At 39.0% G+C, this 23,475-nt stretch overlaps 1 protein-coding gene across 4 annotated transcripts in view; it reads right to left on the bottom strand.

Annotated features, from left to right (window-relative positions):
- Positions 1–5,740: 5,740 nt before the first annotated feature.
- Positions 5,741–23,475, bottom strand: part of POC1A (POC1 centriolar protein A) — a 197,258-nt gene continuing 179,523 nt past the window's right edge. For 2 of the 4 annotated variants that reach the window (XM_007500514.3, XM_001380381.5), the window contains exon 11: positions 5,741–5,980. In XM_007500514.3, coding sequence (XP_007500576.1) covers positions 5,882–5,980 — 99 coding nt within the window. In that variant the 3' untranslated portion in view covers positions 5,741–5,881. The remainder of the gene's footprint in view (positions 5,981–23,475) is intronic. The other 2 variants (XR_470923.3, XM_007500515.3) reach the window with 2 other exon arrangements.

Here is a 23,475-nt window from a genome sequence, read left to right as displayed (position 1 = left end):
AAGGGAAAATTGATGAAAATCTATTCTGATGGGTTTAAAACAGAATCTCCAAAATAGGGGACACTTCCACGTTTAATGGTTTGGAGAAAAACTGCTGTTCTTAGAGTCAGCGGACTTAGGTTCAAATTCTGTTTCTGAAACTTAATAATTATACGATGGTGGACCAGGCATCTTTCTTTTTCTGAGCCTCGATTTCTTCAGCTGCACCTCATCCACCTACTTCAAAAGGAATTTTCAAGAAAAAAAGCCCTTTGGAAACTGTAATGTGCTTTTGTATCAACTACTACTACTACCAATAATATATTGAAATATTTACAATATAATATTTGAGTAATGGATGCACTGTATAAGTGATTGTCTTTTGGAGTATCCATCCATCTATCCATCTGTCTGTCCGTCCATCCATCCATCCATCTGTCTGTCTATTAGAGATACAATAGCTTCTGAGGAAGAAAATCCCCCCCAAAAGATCACACATCACACATACACACAAAAGTGACAGTAGATCTAGAATCATTTAGGGGACATTAACTCGACACTGTAGCATAAACCTTGCACATACCTAAAGCCCTCCTGAATTTGGCCTTCAGAGCCACCTGGGCAAGAGAGAATCCTGGGATGTCAGTTTCTGAGAAAGACGCTGCTTTGTCCAAAGTCTTTTATTCAATCAAAGGATCACAGACTCGTAGCTCCAGAGAATCCTTTTACGGACGGGGAAACTAAGGTCCAGGGAGGCTTGGTGATCTGTCCATGGCCTCGAGAATGGCAGGGAGCTCAGGATGCCTCTAGTCTGACCCCTCTATTTTACAGGTGAGGGAATGGGGGCCTAGAGGTGGGTGTCCTGACTCCCAGGCTCCTCCCCCACCATCCCTCAGTATATCACACCAATTCTAATATACCCTCGCCCCCACCCCTGCTTCTCTCCCTCTCTACTCTGAGTCCCACATCCCAAAAGGGTCCCAGAACCTACCACAAGAGGGAAAATGATGAGAAGAGAGGGGAAAAGACGGTCTCTTCTTATACGAGGCGGTTGGACCCTCTGGCCACATGTCTTGTCAAAGGACAGGATTGGGCCCAGATCCCTGGGCAGAAACAGCGCCGCGTCTGAAGATGGCATTAAACTACGTCAACGGGGCTGCCTGGTTTGGTGAAAATTGTAGGTTCAAACACTGACAACATTCAACGTACATTCAAGAAAACCTCACAGTATAAATGGAATTTTAGGAAGCCTGCTTAGCTCAGAGGAGATAGCAGACCCAGAGGACAAGATTCCCACCTATAAAAATCTGAAGGGCTGTCATGGGGAAAAATCATAGGAACATACTAAGTGCTTAATAAATGTAGCCTAAGTGCTTAATAAATGTAGAGGGAAGGGGAGGGGAGGGGAGGGGAGGGGGGGGAGGCGGAGGCGGAGGCGGAGGAGGAGGAGGAGGAGAGGGGGAGGAGGAGGAGGAGGAAGAGGAGAAGGAGGAGGAGAGGGGAGGGGAGGAGGGGAAGGGAGGTAAGGGAAGGAAAGGAAAGGGAAGGAAAGGAAAGGGGAGGGGAGGAGAGGAGAGGAGAGCACTTAGGAAAAATCACTTTTTGGCAGATAGATGGAGGATGGACTCAAGTGAGGTGAAATCTGAATTTGAGATGTCTACAGGATATTCCACTGGAAATGCCCAATAGGCAACTGTGATGACAGGATTAAAAATTAGGGAGAGATGGAGAAAACATAGGCATGTGTGATAGAGAAGAGGTAATTCAAACAAAGGGAGAGTTGGGCTTTAGGGGAGAACTTTTGGGGGGACAAATGTATTTAGAGGGTGTGATCTAAATGAACCAGTAAAAGACACCAACAATCACAAAACTGGGAGGGCCATTAGAGCTTATCCAGTCCAACTTCCTCATTTTATACTTGGGGAAACTGAGGCCCAGAGGAAACTTTCCAAAGAGGAGGTTTGCAGTGAGGGATTTGTCATATGGAACAGGCTTTTGATGGATGGCTCTAGAGAAGGAAGAAGCAGAGGAGAAAGCCCCAAGGAAGCAGGTTTGAGCTTATCAGAAGAATTTCCTAATAATTGGAGCTACCCATCCAGGGAACTGACAACCCAGAGAAGTGAATTCCTCATCTACTAGCCAGCTAAGTAGCTCGACAGCCACCTGCTGAAAAGCCTACTATAATGGTTCACTATCATGGGATCACAGATTAGAAGACCTGCTTTAGGTGGAAATAGGAACAGGGGCTCTATGAGATCCCAACCAATGCTGTGGCATCCTAGCAGCCCAAACTTAACTGCAGAAGACATCTCAACTTACCTTGTTTCTCTGGTTCCACTACCTTGGCTAGAAGAAGTAAGCTTCTCTACTACAATCATGTTTTTTTGTTTGTTTTAATTATTTTAATCACTTACCTTCGGTCTTAGAATCTGTACTAAGTATCCATTACAAGGCAGAAGAGTGGTCAGGGCTAGGCAATGGGAGTTAAGTGACTTGCCCAGGGTCATACAGCTAGAAAGTGTCTAAGGCCAGATTTGAACTCAACCTCCCATCTCTGGTCCTGACTCTCAACCCATTGAGCCACCTGCTACTATAATCACTTTTTGGCACACTGAATACAAGTCATTCCTTTTCTTTTCCATTGAACATTACCCCATCTAACTTTTATAAACATAAACTTCATTCTACCAGACTCTTCCTCCCCAACCTTGAGTGTCATCTCTTAACTTCAGGGCTGAAAAAAAAATACATTATTTTTTAAATTCAATTTTTCCTCTTCCTTTCATGTCGGCACATTCACTGTTCAGATATTCTCATGATGTATGACCACAGTGTCTGTCTTAGAAGGCCAGCTCCTAGGGAGTAGAGCTCCATTAATCACTAGAGAGTACTCACGCTGCTCCTCAAACAAACTGGCCTTCCAGAAATGCTCTGGGACATAATCAGTCATTATGGTGTTCACTACCGCAGCAGTGTGCCCACTAGAATGGCTCACTATCACAGAATCATAGATTTAGGAGGAGACTTTAGAGCTCATTGTTTAAATAAAAGTTATTCTTTTAAAGATGAGGAAACTGAAGCCCCAAGAAGTGACTTATCCAATAATATACACACAGAGATGGTAAGAAACCAAGCTAAGATTCCAAGCCAGTTGTTTTCCATTCTACCATATTGCCTCACACAAACCTCACTGGACACCCACCAGTAAGGCGATGTGATTGGTCATTCTCTCGTGGGATGTGGGAAGGCTTGAAACCAGGTTTTCTTGACTTTTAAGTTCAAGGCTCTTCCTCTAGACTATACTGTCATGATACAATTCTCAGCTAGTTATTAGCTTCTTCTGTCAGAGACATATTCATTGATAGTTTTTGTTCTTACATCACCTGCATTTCTCGATATGTCCCTTTATTAACAAAGAATTTAAAAACTTGTTTATGGTTCACATTTTTTAAAAATAAACCAATACATCAACAAAAATTCAACATCATATGGAGTGTTCCCCATGCGTAGTCTTCCAGCTATGCAAAGGGAGGTGAGTGTACTCTCTTCCCACCTCATCTCAGAAATCAGGCTTCCGCAGTCCATTTTCACAGCACTGAGGTTTGTCTACCTGGTCGTTATTCTGTTTACATTATTGGGGCCCTCAATCTCCTGGTTCTGCTTCCTTCACATTAGCCCCTAGAAGTCTTCTTATGGTTCTCTGTTTTCATGTTGCTTGTTACAGCACAGTAAGAGTCCATTACATTCCAACTGAGGGGCATCTATTTGGTTCTCAGTTCTTTGCTACTTTAAAAAGCACTGCTATCAGGCCCTTTTCTTTTCCTTTTTATCAGTTACCTCCTTAGGGCATTTACTTAACCAGTGGCATCTCTGGGTAAAGCATAAACTTCTCAATAGAACATATAAGAGTTGGTCAAATCCTTGGCATGATTTAAGCAGATGATTCCAACTCAAAATTAAGGTCCAGAAGAGCCATGTAAATAAATGAGGATTTCTACCAGCCCAAGTTGTTGTGTGTGTGCGCTTGTGTGCGTGCATTTAAAGCAGTTTGCATTTCTACCCCGGTGACTCCGCTGGCTGTGAAAGCAACAGGATCAAAACTAGCATATGATATCAATTGCAACTCCCTATGGGATAGAGGGAGAGGAGCTCTTATTTGTTAAGTCTGAGTCAACAAACACTCCACATTTGGGCTCTAGACAAGGAGGGAAGCCTTGCCAGTCAGGCTAGCTGAGCGGGCACTCCAGAAGCAGGCACAGTGCAAATCTATGGGGAGGACTTAACGACAAAAGGCAACGACCACTCTCGCAGGGCAGCGAATAAAAGACAGAAGAGGATGGACAGACATGGGGCTGTCAAGGAATAGGAGGTGTGGAGGAACTCTGAGCTGCTGGCAGAGACAGGGAGAAAGGCATTTCACCCATATGGAAATAATAAGACTTCAATAAAAGTTACAAGGTTTCAATAGAATGCAGGCTTGGGCTGATTTTTACAGAAACAGGTGCAGAGGAAAGGGGCGCTTATGGAAACCCCTGTGAGCAAATGGAAACTCGTGTGCTCAAAACATTCAAGTCTATGTTTCTAGGGGAAGGCTGAGGAGGCCTGTGAGCCAGGCCTGGGCTGGTGGCCAGAGCCCAGGGCTGGCTGCTCTAAGTGGTTCTGTTCTTTCTCCCAAATTGCTTCAGAAACAACATGCTATGGTTGCTGGGGGGGAGAGGGGCTTCTTGGGCCTCCGCAGAAGATTTCCTTGAGAGGCCCCTTCAAAGCATGTCATTTTCTCTTTCCTAACTTTCACAGCTCTGGGTCCCGGTGAACTAATTAGGTCCTGAGCAATGAAATGGAAATGAGTTCAAGGGGTGCCTGCTTGACCCTCACTAGTCTGAGAAAGAGGAGGAAGTCATGCTGGAGTTAGAATGTGTTAGGCTTCTTTCATTTCTTATCCCATCCATAAATCAATACTTCTGTACTTTCATAAACAAGGCCAATTCCCCTGGTACTAAACTTGACTCAGTCAAGTTTGGGCGTTTTTCTTTGGTTCTGAGGAAATCTTTTGGCTTTTCTAGCTCTTTGTAGTTGATTTTTAACTCATACTAGAGATGGAAAACTCCAAGACAGTGAGTGAAAGATGGAAAAATCCCATGAGATTAGTACATGTTAAGGCCAACCTGTTCCCGTATTCTTCACCGACTGGAAACCATCACCATTTTAATGGCCTCCAGAAGTTACTCCACCATTTTTTTTTAAAAGGAAAACAAGGTCTCTGCAGCAAAGTTATAAACCTTAAGACCATTCAGATCACATACCATTCTGGGCCCAGTAAAATACAATGAATGCTCACGAGATACCTATATTTAAATAAGAAAATAAAAGTTTTAGCATCTATGCACCAGGGACAGTGTGCAAAAGTGAACAGTGCTTGCCCTCAATGGCCTTCTGTTCTCTGAGAAGGAACAAAACATAACCAGTCGTGGATACCAAATAAATACAAGATAAGTTCTGGGAGTGAAGGCACCGGCCACTGGGGGGGAAGGAAAGGTAACCTTATCATGAGGGTGCATTTGGATAGGATGCCAGGATGCCAAGAGGCGGAAGTGAGGAGTGAGTGCACCCCGGGCATGGGGGGCAGCAGGAGATGGAACACATAGCAAGCAGATAGTCTGACCGGACATGTGAAGAGAAGTAATGTGGAAGAGAGCTAGAAAAGTAGGCTGGAGCCAGACTGTACATCATTTGAAAGGACGGAGGACAACCACACGTTTGATTTCAGTAAAATATCCGTTTTATTTATACAATTCACACAATACAAATGCATTATGCCCTCACCACACACACATGTACACCACACATGCACACACAATCACACTCCTAAAATCGATATCACTCTTGATTTTTCTTCTCCAAATCACTCAGCTTTACTCTGCATGATTAGTTGTTGGTTTTCCAAGCACTGCTTGAGTTTGTCTTCTGTCAGGGTCAGTCTCTGTTCTAGAATGGAAACAGTCTGTACAATAAAATGGGAGAGAAGGGAGAATTAGGGATTCTAGTCAGTATATTCAGCTTCAACTCTTACACGAATCATTTCTGGCAGCACTTTCCTTAGAACTTTCTGCCACTAGAGGGTTCTGAGATGGCTGCTATCTCCTTACAGCACATGGCTTCAATTTCATATCTCCTGCACCCCAACAACTTTATATTACTCAGTGTGCCTAGTTTTGTCCTGGACTAAATAAAATGGAGTAGGAAATCCAAGGAATTTTTCATTATGACACGGTTGGATTTATACTAGGGATGTAAGGATTGTTCAACAGTAGAAAAAAATTAACAAAACTAACAGAATTATCAACCTCTTGAAAACTACTGAGAACAACTGAAAATGAAAGCATCTAAAATGATGTGAGCATCAAGATGCCAAAAAAGCCTTAGACAAAGAACAACACTCACTTATGCTAAAAACGCTTCAAAGCAGATGCAAGGCAGAACTCTTATTATCATAAAAATATCTATCTAAAGCAAAAAGCAAGCATCATATGCAATGGGGATGCACTAGAATCTTTCCCATTAAATATGGGAGTAAAACACAGAGGCTCACTCTCCCCACAATTACTTGAAATAGCTTTGGAAATGGTAGCAATAGCAATAAAACAAGAGGAAGAAATTAAGAGTATATGGGTAGATAAAAAGAGAGATAAAATTATCCCAGTAGATTACCAAAACACATACATGCAAAAAACACAAAAACAGATTCAATTATAAAGTATTCATTAAAGAAATAAAAAAAAACAATTTAAATAGCTGGAGGAAGATTTAAGTGCTCAGGGCTGAGACATACCAACATTTTAAAAATAACAATACTACGAAAGTTAATTCATAGTTTTAATGCTATAAAAATCAAATTACCAAGGAGATATTGTACAAAACTTGGTAAGATAGGGGGCAACTGGGTAGCTCAGTGGATTGAGAGCTAGGCCTAGAGACGGGAGGTCCTAGGTTCAAATCTGGCCTCAGACACTTCCTAGCTGTGTGACCCTGGGCAAGTCACTTGACTGCCATTGCCTAGCCCTTACCACTCTTCTGCCTTGGAGCCAATACACAGTATTGACTCCAAGATAGAAGGTAAGGGTTTAAAAAAAAACAAAAAACTTGGTAAGATAAAATAACAATATTCATTTCAAAAAGCAAAAGATCAAGAATATCAAGGAAAGTCCTTTTTTAAAAGTTGGGATGAAGGGGGAAGAGCAGTTCCAGATAGTCCATTATAAAACAGCAGTCATTTAGGTCATTTGTATTGGTTTAAAACTACAAAGGTAAATCAATGGAAGTCTAGATACAGAAGAATAAGAAATAGTGGAGTTCAATAATACAGTGTTTAGCAAAAAACATATCAGATAGAGAAAAAAACATCTTTATTTGTTTTTTTTTTAATGCTGGGACAATTGAAAAGCAGTCTGGCAGAAATTGGGTTTAGATCAACAACTATTCCACAATACATTCTAAGTGGATACATGTCCCTAATATTAGAGCTCATACATAAAAAAAAATTAGAAGAGAAGCAGATCATAGAACTTTCACAGCCATGGGCAGGAGATGCATTCTTATCCACACAAGAGATAGAGGTAATTATAAAATTAAATAATTGATAACTTTGATTACAGAAAACCGAAAAGCTTCTGCATGGACAAAATTAATGCACTGAGGACAAGAAAGGAAGTCATCAAATGGGAAAAAAAAAACTTTGCATCAAATTTCTTTAATAAGTGTTTGGTGTCTAAGATATAAACGAACATGTGGATCTGTATGTGTACATATATAAACTAATAGCCATTCCCCAATAGATAAGCAATCAAAGGAAATGAACGAATGGTTTTCAAAAGAAGAAATACAAAGAATTCATTAGTATGAAAGAAGGCTTCAACATACTAAGAAGATATATGCAAATCAAAATAATCTCAAGGCTTCACCTGGTACCCTGCAAATTGGCAAAGATGGGGGGGTGGGGAAAGGCAATACTCAATGTTGATGGGGTTGTGAGATGGCAGACACACTAATACTTTGCTGATGGAACTGTGAATTGGTACAATCACTTTGGAAAGCAATTTGGAATTATGGAAATAAAGTGACAAAAATGTCCACTTATTTTGACTAAATTATTGGGCTTATACTCCAAGGCAACCATTAATAAGAAGAAAGTGCTTATATATACCACAATATTTATAGCAGCACTTTTTGTTAATAGCTAAGAATTGCAAACTAGATGCCTATCAACTGAGGTACAGATAAACAAACTGTGGCATATAATGATGCATGTGATCAATATAGGGAAGCATGGAAAGACCTAAATAAACCCAGGCAAGTGAAATAAGCAGAACCAAGAAAACAGCATACACAATGACTGCAACAATGTAAATGGAAACACCACATACACACAAACACATACAAGTCAGAAGTGAATGTTGCAGGATTATAAAGATCAAGTAGGATTCAAATGAAGAGATATGAGAATATACCCAGCACACCTTTTTTTGGAAGGAGCTTCATAAGTATCACACATCAACCATGCTTTTAGACTTTATTCAGTGTATTGTTTGGTTGTACTGATTTTTTCCCTCTTCTTTATCTTTTCATCTTAAAAAATACTGTTATATGGGACACTTTCTGAGAGGAGGAATGGGAAGGATAGTGGAGAAATTATCATAATGCAAAGAAAAGGCCAATAAAAACTCACTTTTAGAAAATATGATGCAGAATTTAACTTTAAAAGAGAGGCTAAGAGGGGAGGAAGGAGTAAAAAATCCAGAAGGAAGACAGGAAAGAACAAAAGGTCAGAGCCCTGAATGATTCAGGAGTGACATCTATTGCTAAAAAGCCATTGGAGGGAGCATTTGTCCCTTGGGGTCTTTGACTTTTGGAGACTTGACCTAGCCCCAAGCCCCAATGGTAAAAGACAAAGAGAATAGAGGGAGGTGACTCCTGAGGCTTAACAAAGCTAGTTGGTCCTTTGCTCTAAGATTAACTGTACATTTTATTCATTGTAATTAATTGTGATGCCTTGAGATTAATTATAAAGGCCCAGTATTTTGAAATCTGCAAGTCATTTCCTGTGTTGCTTGACATAAAAAAGCCAACCACTTTACATTTTTTGGTATTTTGGTTGATGTATAACCTGTCAATATGATTTTTGTCTTTCACTTATTACACCACAGCTATTTCCTACTGTTATTCCTAACCTACAAGTCTTTCCTTATAACAAAAAAATGAAGTAAAAGCTCCTAACCCAGTGTGAGCATCCATCAGTACATTTCACATTAGGTATCCATAGTCCCCTCCATCCCTCAAAGAAGAAGAAGGAGTATTTCATCATCTCTTCTCTGGAACTAATGGTGGTCACTGTATTTAATCACAATTCAACTTGTCCACCTGCACCATTTCCCTGAATTACCAAGAGGGGAAGGAAAAAAAACCCAAACATTTCAGGGCCATTATAATTATTTTCCTATCCAATTCACATGCCCAATGAAGGAGTGTTAAAAAATTTTTTTTTAAACACAACATGCAGATTAAAAAGTACAGACAATAGTATCATTATCAAAAAACTAAGTTTATTTCACTTGCCCTCTGCCAAAAGGCAATGAAATTTCACCAAAGCTTCTTGGGGGGTATATAGGTAGAACATTTCAGGAGGCAAAGGGCTGGATGCTGCCAATCTAATACAAAGGACTTTTTAAAATAATGTCATTAATTTTCTTTCTTCAATTCTGTGTTCTCAGTAAGGATTTAAAAGCAAAATGCATTTAAATGACTTAATCATACTGAAAATCACTTATTTCTCACTGTGTCTAAGAGCAAATGTATAGTTTACATGCATGGCTCCATTGTGAAATTTATAGAGATTTCTCCTTGTCTTTGTTTCTACCTACAGAACACTAGAGCTAAAAGGGGCCCAAGAGATTGTCCATTCAACTTTTCTCCTCCAATCCCTAATTTTATATACAGTAAAACTGAAGCCAAAAAGGTTTTTTTTCTTTAAAATTGAACTTGCAATCATCTTTCCGGTGGCATTGGTCAAACTAAAAGAAAAAGTGTGTCAAGTAGTGAAGACACATAAAAACAATGGGGTAATGCTGCCATCAGGAGTAGCATCAGGCTAGAGGCTCTAGTGCACACTGTCTGGCTCAACTGAAACTAAGCACAGGCCAGAATGAGGCTGCCTGGTCTGGCCTGACACCTACCCCTCCTTTCCTCAGAGCACACCCTCCCTCTTTTGGACTCTCTCCACCCAGATTTGGTCCAGGCATGCCCCCAGTCTTGTGACATGGAGATGACACACGGACCTCACCAAGCCTACCAACCATGAAGATTTCCCAATGTTCTCCTCATCTCCAGAAAAATGGTTTAATCTCAGTTCTGTTCTCTTCCTACCAATTGTAATTGCATGGCAACCATGTCAAAAATACACATTTTTATTTTTGCAGTCATCAAAATGTCCTTAAAGTTGAAGGGTGTTAGCAGAAAAGCTGGGCCAGCAATAAGTTTCACCTTCCTGGAAACTTGTATAGGGAACCCACTAAAGAGCCACGAGGTCAAGTGAGACTCTTCTAGGGACTTCTTTTTTCCTTTTAAAAACACAACATTTTTATTGATCTATTCTTTTTTCCATTACATTATATCCCTTGAAACAAAAGATTAAAAAAAGCAGTTCATCAACACTAAACAACCCACTTGCTTCTGATAGTATAGGCTATGTTCTATACCCATTTTCTCAAATCTTCTTGGTCATCATAATTCAAAACATTTATTTTTAATGCTGTTGTCACTGTTCTTCCTTTGTTCTAACTGTGTACATTGTCAATCAAGTTCATGTAGATCTTCCCACGATTCTGACTTTTTCACACTACTTTGAAAAAAAATCCTTACCTTCCATCTTAAAATTAATACTAAGTACTGGTTCCAAGGCAGAAACGCGGGAAGGGCTATGGGGTTAATTGATTTGTCCAGAGTCACACAGCTGGCAAGTGTAAAAGGTCAAATTTGAAACCAGGATCTCCCATTTCTGGGCCTGACTCGCTATCCACTGAGCCACCCAATTGCCCTACTACACTCCTAATTTCTTAATGCAATAATCAATGTTTCATCACATTCATATAAGAAAACTTAGCCATTCCCTAACTGAAAGGCATCCACTTTGTTTCCAGTTCTTTGCTACCAAGAAGAGTGGCTATGAATATTTTAGATGCTCAGACCACTGCCTCCCCCCACAAAAGGAATCACAATAACTAATCCAATCAAGGAAAAGCTCTCCTTTCCCAGGCCTCCCAAGAGCCAATCAGAAACCTATTCAATCTCTAGCTTAAATGAGAGAACAGTCCCAGGTTTATAAAACAAACAAGTTGCTATTTAATTTCAATCAATTGTAGATTGGTTTCCCCAGGACTTTGGCCTATGTCAGCAGTACTGTATGGGGTCTCCAGGTATACAAAAAAGCTTCTCCTATAGGTGTTTTGCCAAGTGCTGTGTATGTGTTTTCACAGACCTAATAAAAACTGGAAACATCCTGGGAATTGTTCCCTCAAGTCAGATGAAATTTCATAACCTTATGCCTAGGTTATAAACTCTTCTCACAAAACCCCAAACTTAAAATGGCTATTCACAAAATCTGTTCAATTCGATGTCTGGCTGATTGCAAAAGAGTTGAGTATTCCAAGCAATTCCTTTGGTATTAAGAATTTCAAGGAACAGAACAAACCAACCCTATGAGCTACAACAGTTTGCCCAAATAGTTCATGAGGAGGAAGAGGAGGAATCCCAACCCAGTCAAGAAAAGAACAGGTCAAAATGACCAAGGCCTCAAAGGCTGTAGCTGATGAAACTTGTTGCCTAGCAATGGCAACCCCAGGAATATTAAATGTGAAACAGGAAAACCACAATGGTGGTAAAACTTCCCACCTTTCCAACAAGATGGAATTTTCATGGAGCTAGCAGCAGCTGGTGGAAAGAGTGCTCAACTTGAATTCAGTCACAAAACCTGGACCTCAATATCCACTCTGTTACTCACTATCTCTATGAGCTTGGGTGAATTATTTAATCTTAGCATTCTCCTGTGGAAAATGGACAAAGCAGGTATAAAAGTGGGGTTAAACTAGACGACCTTTCTGGTTCCACAGCTAAGAGTCAGTGATCCTGTGGGAGAGCTAGGAGTGGAATAGAGGAGCCACTCTAAAGAACCTAGAAAAAGGTCTTCTATCACTCTTTAGGAACAATCAATTCTAGCCAAGCCCACATGGAACCTCACATATTACACTGAATATTCTTTTGTTTTCCATGTTGCTCATTTCTCACTTTTATGTAAGGCATCAAAGGGAAACATATGACCTATTTTATAGTATCAAGATACAATCTACCATATCATTAGCTTAACCCCTTTTAAGGAAAGTCCAGAAGTCTACTCTTTCTGGATTACTGTTAAGGACAAAGGAGAGAAGTCAACTCCCTGAAAGCTCTTCATATTTCAGACCAGCACATCTACAAACAGGGACTGTTGTTCCTTCCCTGCAACAAAAACCAATAAACAAATGGAGATGTACAGGAAGCCTGATGATATTTCTAGGGTCAATATTTACCACTTATTTGTGGAAACTGAAGTTATCTGACTTCGTTATAATCCTTAGTGTCTAAAAGTCAATAGGAATGGATCAAAATTTCTATAAGATTGTTAAAATTTTATACCTTTGAATTTCCTAGTTCAGCCAACATTTTCCCAAAACAAATAGCAATAATAATAGCACAGGACCTCATAATTCTTTATCTGAATCAAATCAAGGGGGAAAAGTCTTTTAAATCATTATTTTGTGAATGGTTCTTCTCTACTGAGAATGGAATTTTTCATTTGGTCTTTAGCCAATGACAGATACACCTTGGGCCAAATATTATAATTATTCTTTCTGAGAAACAAGTGACATACTTATATAGTGACATACTTAAATGGTGTCTTCTGATTTTGACTGTCAACAAATGGGTCACAGCAATTGTCACAGTGGGTCACAGATATAAGGCAAAGGGCTGGGGCCAGGAGAACAGAGCAGAGAATAGAAGGGTAACGTAGCATACTAGGATCCATGGTTGTATTCAGAGGCTCATGAGTCAAAGTGCAGCTAGAGTGTAGAACAAAAACACAGTTTGGAGTGGAAACCAAAGGTCAGAGCAAAAGAATAGGTCAAATCTAGGTAAGAAAGTCAAAATTTAGGCATGTACAAATAAGAGTCAAGGCAAATATAAGTTTAGAATCTAGGTAGACAGTAAAAGGTTGAATAACTAAGCATGTACCAGAAGTCAAAGCAGGCAAATCTCCAAAATCCAAGGAGAGAATCTATACAGAAAAATTCAGGAACTCTAAGAAGGCCCCAAAGCTTGAAGAAAAAGAAGGATCTTGACATTGAAATAGTTTGCCATAAACCTGGAAGCTTTTACCTGTTTCCTAGTAGGTCAGGAGTCAATCCCCAAGAGTGACTACTCTAAGGGCCTAGGGCCATGACGGTGAATTGAGGATATGGGGCACTGGAACCTCCTTGGAGCTTGGCACTACCCCCCCACCCCCATTGTAGGGGTGGGTGGGACACTGCAGTCAGGGACATGGCATGGAGTCCCCAAAAGGTTCACCATCACTGATATAGCGGGAAAGGTGAATAAGAATATTGATATGAAACAGGTTTTAAGGAAGTGAAAAGGGGAAAGCAGTCCCTGATACTTATATATCCAGTCTTAAAACTTTATAAATAAAGCCACCCTGCAATTGGAAGGAAAGGCAACTAGGTAATTTAGTGGATCTTTAAAGCCCTTGGAGTCAGGAAGATCTGAATTCAAATCCTGACTCAGATGCTTATTAGATTTGTAACCCTGGTTAAATCCACTAATCTCTTTGAGTTTGGCTATAAAATGAGGGAATTGATAATGATAAGGTCTCTTCCAGCTTGAAAACCATGTTCTTAATATTTTTCTTAGTCCCATCCCACTAACTTAATCCAGGACTAGAAAATAATAGGTGCTTAATAAATGTTCATTGATCAATCGACTAATCCTTTTACACATTTTTTGCCCCCTTTAAAAACTCTTGTCATACTAAGTATTGATTCTAAGGCAGAAGAGCGGCAATTGGAGTTAAATGATTTGCCAGGGTCACACAGTTAGGAAGTGTCTGAGACAAAATTTGAACCCAGGACCTCCCAATTCCTGGCCTGGCTCCCTATCTACTGAACCCCCTAGGTGTCCCCCAGGGTCAATTTTACTAACAACAGCTCACAGTTACATAGCATTTGAAGGCTTGCAAAGAAATCTATAAACATTATCTCATTTGATCTTTACAACAATTAGTGAGGTAGATGAAGTAAGTTGAGGCAACTCTAGGCCCATTTCTCTATCCACTGTATCAGGCTGCCTCTCCAGGGACAACTTCTGGGGCAGAGACTAGGTCCATTAACTTGCTCCATACAAAAAGATTTATAAATAATACTTGACATTTTCCACAAAAAGGGAAACCTAAGTATTCTGTTTTCTCTTCCACTAGTGCTCATGAGGGCTCATCACTTGGACATATTTTTACATTGATAAAAGTGCCCTCTCAGGCTGCCCTAGGGTCACTGGGATAATGTTTGTGTCCTTTTGCTCAAAAACAAATATTTCTAAGGCTTTTAGTATGGCTTTCCATTTTCAATATCTTCATATTTTAAAATGAAACAAAAACTTTCCAAGTGGATTATCAGTTAAAAGAACTCAATTTACTTTGGCTCCTAGTTCAATACTGAGGGAAAGAATGAATGGTGGCTCCTTCTTTCTATCAGCACCTAGGAGACCTCTGGGGTCCTAAGCAAGCACAGAGTAGCTCAGCATAAACATGGTAGATACTATCAGCTGAGGGATCTATAGCTTCCCCATAATCCAGTACCATATATGGTGAGACACAGGCATAGTCAGTGATCAGTAATGGAAAACATCTTGTGGACCTCCTGATGAGTGACTGTATTCATTTTCTTTTAAAATAAAAAAGTAAAGGAGGGCCTGGCAAGAGTAGAGAGGAATCAAAGATCTTTAACAACTTGAAGAAATCCAGAACAACACAGATATAAGTCAGAGTTCCAGAATACCTGAATTGGAAGAAGTTCTAGTCTAACTCTCATTTTACAAGCCCTGAGAGCTTGTGATACTGCTCTATTCTATTAGAACAGGGCACCAGAGCATATTCTATCATCCCTCTAAGGCACCAATTCCTCTTCTCTCAAAAAAAATTTTCTTCTATCAAGTCAAATGCCTAGCTCTGGATATTTTCTCTATTCCTCATGTATGGAATGTTCTTTCCTCTCCATCTCCTGATTTCCCTGGCTAACTTTAAGTTTCAATTAAAACAAGAAGCCTTTTTCAATAGTTCTTAGTTCTGGTGCCTTCCCTCTTTTAAGTATTTTCTATCTGGGTTTTATATAATATTTATGCATAGTGGTGGTACTTGTTGTTTCCTTCCTCTTTAGCCTATGAGTTCCTCAAAGGCAGGTCTTTTGTCTCTTTTTGTATCCCCAGTGCTTAGCACAGTCTATAGCACACAGTAGGAACTTAGAAAATGTTTGCAGATTGAAATATAAACCTGTTATCATTTAAGACTATTTCCACTCATTCAATAGAGAGAAGATGGGAAAGAGTTAGCCACAATATGGTATGGCATCCTTAAAGATTGTTGTCTTCTTTTTCTTCTCTAGATCAAACAGTCTCACCTCTGACTTTATGATTGTCATTTTCCCTTGTGCTCAGCTCTAAGGTGCTAAATTCTGAATTGCCCCTAGGATACTAGTTAAGATCTAACTAGGATCAAACACGAAGGGAAGATTCCTTTATGGTGTGTATATGTGATAGCTTTCTCTTTCTGCTCAAAAGATTGTTCCTGTCATTTTTCCTTGCTGAACTCATGGTCAGCTTACAGTCCACTATGAATCCTAAAAATCATGTAGGTATATATGTATGCTTGTCCACACACATGCACAAAATGCACATATACACACTATATTCTTTCTCCCATCTGATATTTGGGCAGTTTGGCTTTCTTTTTCAGTCAATTCCTCTGCTCTTGATCTTCATGAATTTTATTTCATTCTTCCATGGCTGAAAGATATGCCTGGGCCAAATGCCTTAATGATGTAGCTGAATCAAGGGCTAATATGTGACCATACTAATATATCAGTGGAAGGTAGAGGGAGAAAATGCATAGCTTTGGGGCAGGAGGTGGAATCAGATGAATAGCTAACAGGGAACTGACTTCCTGTATCTTGTCTCCTAATCCAGTACTGACCTCCATGGTTTGAATATTTGCTTTGGCACCTAGCTTCCCACTTCAAGCTCAGTTCTTTGCATTTGGTGCTTTGAAGAAATCTAGTCTAGATTTCTTATCCAGCTTGACATTTGGTTTATGTGCTTTTGGATCACGATTCAAATTATTTCTCACTTTGTCTCCATGATTTTCTCAAATCACTAGCTATGGGGTGGGACAGATAATGGCTAGACCATAGCAAGAGATACTTTTGCATTTTTTGTTCTGAGAGTAATTCTGTACCTGTAAAATTTAAAAATTAAATCTCAATAATAAAAATATTATATTTTAAGGGATTTATTAATGATCATTAGAAATCAAAGACCACATGTCCATGGCTGATCAGCCATTTCAAAATCCCCACTCACCACCACCATGCTTGCCGACAGGGCCAAAAAAAGCGGGGATCCTCCATGTCCCCGCCTAATATCACCTATCTACAGGAAGTATGTAAGTAAGTATAGGAAGTCAGCGGGCTCCCAGGAAATGTTGTTCTTTTTTAGGGTAACAGATTTTCAATTATACATATCCCTAAAAGGAAGAATCCTTTTGAAGGGGACACTACCCACAGTATCATATTACCTGCTCCTTCTCTGGTCTTAGGTTACCTTCTGGGCTGTCACCCTCACTTTTGCAATTCATTTAAGTCATTGGAAGGGAGGTGAGAGAAAAAAGGAGTTATAGTTGATACACTGTACTTTCAGATAATATACTTTCAAACTCCCAAAGAAGCTCACTACCTACTCCCATACTCTAAAAAAGTTGTCAAGGGCCATATTTTTTTTAACTTTAATGGTATATTACTGGGGTGAATATATTATTTGTATGTGATGAGAACCATTTCCTACATCAAAGTCATTCAATTCTAATCTAATTTTTCATGGTGCTTCCTACCCTAACTTTCCTCGGAGGCAAGGAAAGTTCTCCCCTTCTCAGTAAGGCAAACTCATGTAGACAGGTTGAATTTATCATTTATTCCGAATATAAACTCTTATGCCAAAGGGCAGTGCCTCCTAATTGGCTTTTCATCAATGCGTCTATCAATCTTTTTGTTGTTTTCTTTCTCCTTTTTTCTTTTCTTCTTATCCCCAAATTGTTGTAATTCCTTCTATGTAAGGTGCAATATTTTATACACATCTAGTAAGAGAATCTTTAGAGGTATAAGCTACATAGGTGGAATGACTCTTGGGGAGATCTGACATGTTAATCTCCCAGAAACCCCAAAGGAGGCAATTTTAACATGCTGGTCTCCCAAAGAATCAAAGAGGGGATTGTGTGAGGAAGGTTCTCCCCTTCTGGGTAACACAGCTGGCATGCATCTGTGTGGGTCTACATGAGTCTGCATTACTTTGTGTCACTTAGCATGGGTCATGTGACTATGGTCTATATGCTTGATCCCAGATATGATCCTGATCCAGGAAGTGAGCTCTCTCTATCTCAGGTGACAGCTCCAGGATAGCTGCTATAGTGGCCAGGCTGAGACCACCCATGTAGCTAGATAGAGTCCTAATTTTATTTCTTACACTTGGAGTCATCTTAAAGAGCAGATTCTCTATTTCAAATGTGTACTCAATTCAGCAGTTGCTTAAAATGAAAAGGAAAGGGTGTGTTGTACTAGAGGATATGCATAGCAAGTATGTGTCCTGATGGGTCTGGAAATGGTATCTTCAAACTAAGCATCTTTTCATTCAGAAACTCCCATTGTGTAGATGCTACAAACCAAGTGGGGGAAGCATTGTGTCTCTTGTTTGGATTTTAGCTTATCTTTCATGTGTATGTTAATTTTCAATTATTATAAATAAAATTCCTTGAAACAGTCATATTACAGGAAAAGTAATGAGAACAAGAGTGTTTTAATGGAAAAGCTATTGCTCACATTTTGATTTAACTTGAAATTCCAAGTCACAAAGGCACCAAGGCAATAGCAGAAAGACAATAACCTCCCTCATTTCACTTTTTGAGGACTGTAATGTCACTCATTTCCCTTAGTATGAGTGATTTAATAATTAGGCAATTGAAAAACCAGGGAATATTTTAAAGTAGACATCTCTGAAAATTAATAATAATAACACAGCACAATTATTTTAAAACACTGCCAAATGACTGCCATATTCCTGAAGCTTGAAATGGTAACCTCAGTCCCTCTTAGCTGGACATTTGCCTTTATACCAAGAATCAGAATCAAAAGGAAATACTGCCAAGTATCATATTGGTCATCGTTCCTCCAACTGGTGTCCTTGATCAAAAAATGCATAAGCATGAAAACATATGAATGATAGCATATCCCCGGGTATGAATTTTTAGTCATGCTCTCTAGATACTTTGTTCTCTTTTTACTTAGCATTCATTTTAACTTCTCATTAGTCAATGGAGGCCATGGCTTAGAAAAACAAAAAGCACTAAATGATCTAAACTAGTTTTATATTTAGTTTTGGAATATACCAGATGGTGTTTTTACAGAATATTTATTTTAATTTCTTCTCACCTTGGAAGCTATCAGAATGTGAATTCTCTTATCACACATTAGATGGGCAACAAGGGAAAACAGTTCAAGAGCATCATGAGAAAATCAGGGAAAAGGCTGGCCTGGGATTAAAAATAAGGCCTGGAGAAGCTACATATTACTGCACAGAGATATTAAGGCCCTGAAGCAGTCTGACTGGCTTTGGTCAGATAAAAGAAGAGATTCAATGTAATTCACCTAAACAAACACAATATTCACTTTTTTCTAGCAAACAAATCTATTCCCATATTTTTACAAAGAAACACTAAAGAATTTACGATTTGGAAGGAGAACATAAGACATGGCACTAACCATACTATGCAAGAATATGGAAAGTACACTAAAAGTCCAACCCAATATTCCCATCATGCCACATCCTTTCCACTCAACTGTGCGGCCTGCCCACATTCAGGCAATGGCCAAGGAGAATTCTCCATTGAGGGAGAGAGAAGCAAAGGAGCCAGGAAAACAGAAAGGAAATGAGATCAAACCAAAGAGATCGGCTGGTAAGAGCAATTCTAAGAGTCCAGTGTCACTGAAGTTGAGGTGAGAGCAACATCCAGGACCAATAAATACCATAAAAAGGTTAAGGAGGATAGGGATTAAGTAAAGGACCCAGCATTTGAGATTAGCTCCCCTTTGAAAAAGCATCTTATTGAAATGCTAGCAAAAGAAGCAAGACCACAAGGACTGAATATAAGAAAGTGGAAGGATTTAATATTCCTCAACCATAAGTACCAAACACGTGCTATGAGCTGGGGATACAAAGACGAAAAGGAAACCATCCTTGAGGGGAACTTCTAGGATTATACTTTTTACTGAAGGGAAACCACATAGAGAGAAATAAAAACAAAAATAATTTTGGACTGCATGCATATGACTTAAAAAAAAAGTTTAATAACCAAAAAAAAGTTTAATAACAGGGGCAACTAGGTGGTTTGGCAGATTGAGAGCCAGACCTGGAGTTGGGAGATCCTGGATTCAAATCTGGCCCCAGATATGTCCTAGCTGCATGACCCTGGGCAACTCACTTAACACCCATTGCCTAGCCCTTACCACTCTCTTCTGCCTTGGAACCAATTCACAGTATTGATTCTAATACAAAAAGTTAGCGTTTTTTTAAAAAAAGGTAAGTAATTAAAAGGAGTGAGAAAAAGAATGATAGCTGAAGGAAAGAGAAAACAATTGGAGGAAAAGGTTTTTCCTTCTCTATTTTGGAGAGGAGAGAGACCAAAGCATATTTTTAAGTAGACAGGAAAGAGCTAGCAGAGAGGAAGAGATAGAAAACACAAGAGGCAGGGTATACCTGATGAAAGAAATCCTAAAGGAAGTGGGAGGATGTGGGATCAAGAGCACAGATGAAGGAGTTAGCTTTGAAAAGGAGGAAGGTCATTTCTTCCATGGAGATCAGAAGGAAGAGAAGAGGGGCAAATATGAGGAACTGCAAATGGCGGAAGCAAGAAGTTTAAGGAGTTAAAGACAGATACCCTCGATCTCATTAGAGAAATAGAAGTCAAATGTAAGTGAAAGGACTTGAAGGTGAACAATACAAGTTTTGGAAGGAGCATGCTGTACAATGAAACTTAATAATGATGAGTATAAAGAGATCTGGTGTGAGTGAGGAAAAAGAAGAGAAGGAAGCTGTGGTCAAAGGCAAATTTCAGACATCAGAATTCTGGAAGAGGAAGAGTTGCCAGCATTGGAGAAGTCTTAAGATGTAAAAGTGTATATATATTCCAATGGGAAGCTGAATTACCATGCAAATAGAGGAGACTGGTGTCCAAAAAGGATAAGATCAGCTTTGAGGAATAATAAAAAATTCCCAAGTGACTTGGCTTTCTGCTTAGAAATGTCATCTACTAAACTCGAAAACAATCAAATTAAAAACCCCCAGCCGAAAACCAAACTAGAAATCCTAAAAATTAAGGGAGAAATTAGTAAAATTGAAAGTGATAGAACTATTGATTTAATAAATAAGACAAGAAGCTAGTACTTTGAAAAAACAAACAAAATAGACAAAGTACTGGTCAATCTAATTAAAAAAAGGAAGGAAGAAAAGCAAATTAACAGCATCAAAGATGAAAAGGGGGACATCACCTCTGATGAAGAGGAAATTAAGGCAATCATTAAAAATTACTTTGCCCAATAAATACAATACAATACAATACAATACAATACAATACAATAAATACACCAATTTAGGTGATATGGATGAATATATACAAAAATACAAACTGCCTAGACTAACAGAAGAAGAAATAGAATTCTTAAATAATCCCATATCAGAAAATGAAATCCAACAAGCCATCAAAGAACTTCTTAAGAAAAAATCCCCAGGGCCTGATGGATTCACCAGTGAATTCTATCAAACATTCAGAGAACAGTTAATGCCAATACTATACAAACTATTTGACATAATAAGCAAAGAGGGAGTTCTACCAAACTCCTTTTATGACACAAACATGGTACTGATTCCAAAACCAGGCAGGTCAAAAACAGAGAAAGAAAACTATAGACCAATCTCCCTAATGAATATAGATGCAAAAATCTTAAATAGGATACTAGCAAAAAGACTCCAGCAAGTGATCAGAAGGGTCATCCACCATGATCAAGTAGGATTTATACCAGGGATGCAGGGCTGGTTCAATATTAGGAGAACCATCCACATAATTGACCACATCAACAAGCAAACCAACAAGAACCACATGGTTATTTCAATAGATGCAGAAAAAGCCTCTGATAAAATACAACACCCATTCCTATTAAAAACACTAGAAAGCATAGGAATAGAAGGGTCGTTCCTAAAAATAATAAACAGTATATATCTAAAACCATCAGCTAATATCATCTGCAATGGGGATAAACTAAATGCATTCCAATAAGATCAGGAGTGAAACAAGGATGCCCATTATCACCTCTACTATTTGACATTGTACTAGAAACACTAGCAGTAGCAATTAGAGAAGAAAAAGAAATTGAAGGCATCAAAATAGGCAAGGAGGAGACCAAGTTATCACTCTTTGCAGATGACATGATGGTCTACTTAAAGAATCCTAGAGATTCAACCAAAAAGCTAGTCGAAATAATCAACAACTTTAGCAAAGTTGCAGGATACAAAATAAACCCACATAAGTCATCAGCATTTCTATATATCTCCAACACAGCTCAGCAGCAAAAACTAGAAAGAGAAATCCCATTCAAAATCACTTTAGACAAAATAAAATACCTAGGAATCTATCTCCCGAGACAAACACAAGAACTCTATGAACACAACTACAAAACACTCTCCACACAACTAAAACTAGACTTGAGCAATTGGAAAAACATTAACTGCTCATGGATAGGACGAGCCAATATAATAAAAATGACCATCCTACCCAAACTTATTTATCTATTTAGTGCCATACCCATTGAACTCCCAAAATATTTCTTTACTGATTTAGAAAAAAACATAACAAAATTCATCTGGAATAACAAAAGATCAAGGATATCCAGGGAAATAATGAAAAAAAAAACACATATGATGGGGGCCTTGCAGTCCCTGACCTTAAACTATATTACAAAGCAGCAGTCATCAAAACAATTTGGCACTGGCTAAGAGACAGAAAGGAAGATCAGTGGAACAGACTGGGGGAAAGCGACCTCAGCAAGACAGTATACAATAAACCCAAAGATCCCAGCTTTTGGGACAAAAATCCACTATTCGATAAAAACTGCTGGGAAAATTGGAAGACAGTGTGGGAGAGATTAGGAATAGATCAACACCTCACACCTTACACCAAGATAAATTCAAAATGGGTGAATGACTTAAACATAAAGAAGGAAACCATAAGTAAATTGGGTAAACACAGAATAGTATACATGTCAGACCTTTGGGAGGGCAAAGACTTTAAAACCAAGCAAGACATAGAAAGAATCACAAAATGTAAAATAAATAATTTTGACTACATCAAATTAAAAGCTTTAGTACAAACAAAACCAATGTAACTAAAATCAGAAGGGAAACAACAAATTGGGAAAAAATCTTCATAGAAACCTCTGACAAAGGTTTAATTACTCAAATTTATAAAGAGCTAAATCAATTGTACAAAAAATCAAGCCATTCTCCAATTGATAAACGGGCAAGGGACATGGATAGGCAGTTCTCAGATAAAGAAATCAAAACTATTAATAAGCACATGAAGAAGTGTTCTAAATCTCTTATAATCAGAGAGATGCAAATCAAAACAACTCTGAGGTATCACCTCACACCAAGCAGATTGGCTAACATGATAGCAAAGGAAAGTAATGAATGCTGGAGGGGATGTGGTAAAGTAGGGACATTAATTCATTGCTGGTGGAGTTGTGAACTGATCCAACCATTCTGGAGGGCAATTTGGAACTATGCCCAAAGGGTGATAAAAGACTGTCTACCCTTTGATCCAGCCATAGCACTGCTGGGTCTGTACCCCAAAGAGATAATGGACAAAAAGACTTGTACAAAAATATTCATAGCTGCGCTCTTTGTGGTGGCCAAAAACTGGAAAACGAGGGGATGCCCATCAATTGGGGAATGGCTGAGCAAATTGTGGTATATGTTGAGGAAGTGATACAGAGCGAGAGGAGCAGAACCAGGAGAACATTGTACACAGAGACTAATACACTGTGGTATAAT

The sequence above is a fragment of the Monodelphis domestica genome, chromosome 7, assembly GCF_027887165.1.
Source record: "Monodelphis domestica isolate mMonDom1 chromosome 7, mMonDom1.pri, whole genome shotgun sequence".
Taxonomy (NCBI): Eukaryota; Metazoa; Chordata; class Mammalia; order Didelphimorphia; family Didelphidae; genus Monodelphis; species Monodelphis domestica.
This window is presented reverse-complemented; position numbering and strand designations above follow the sequence as displayed.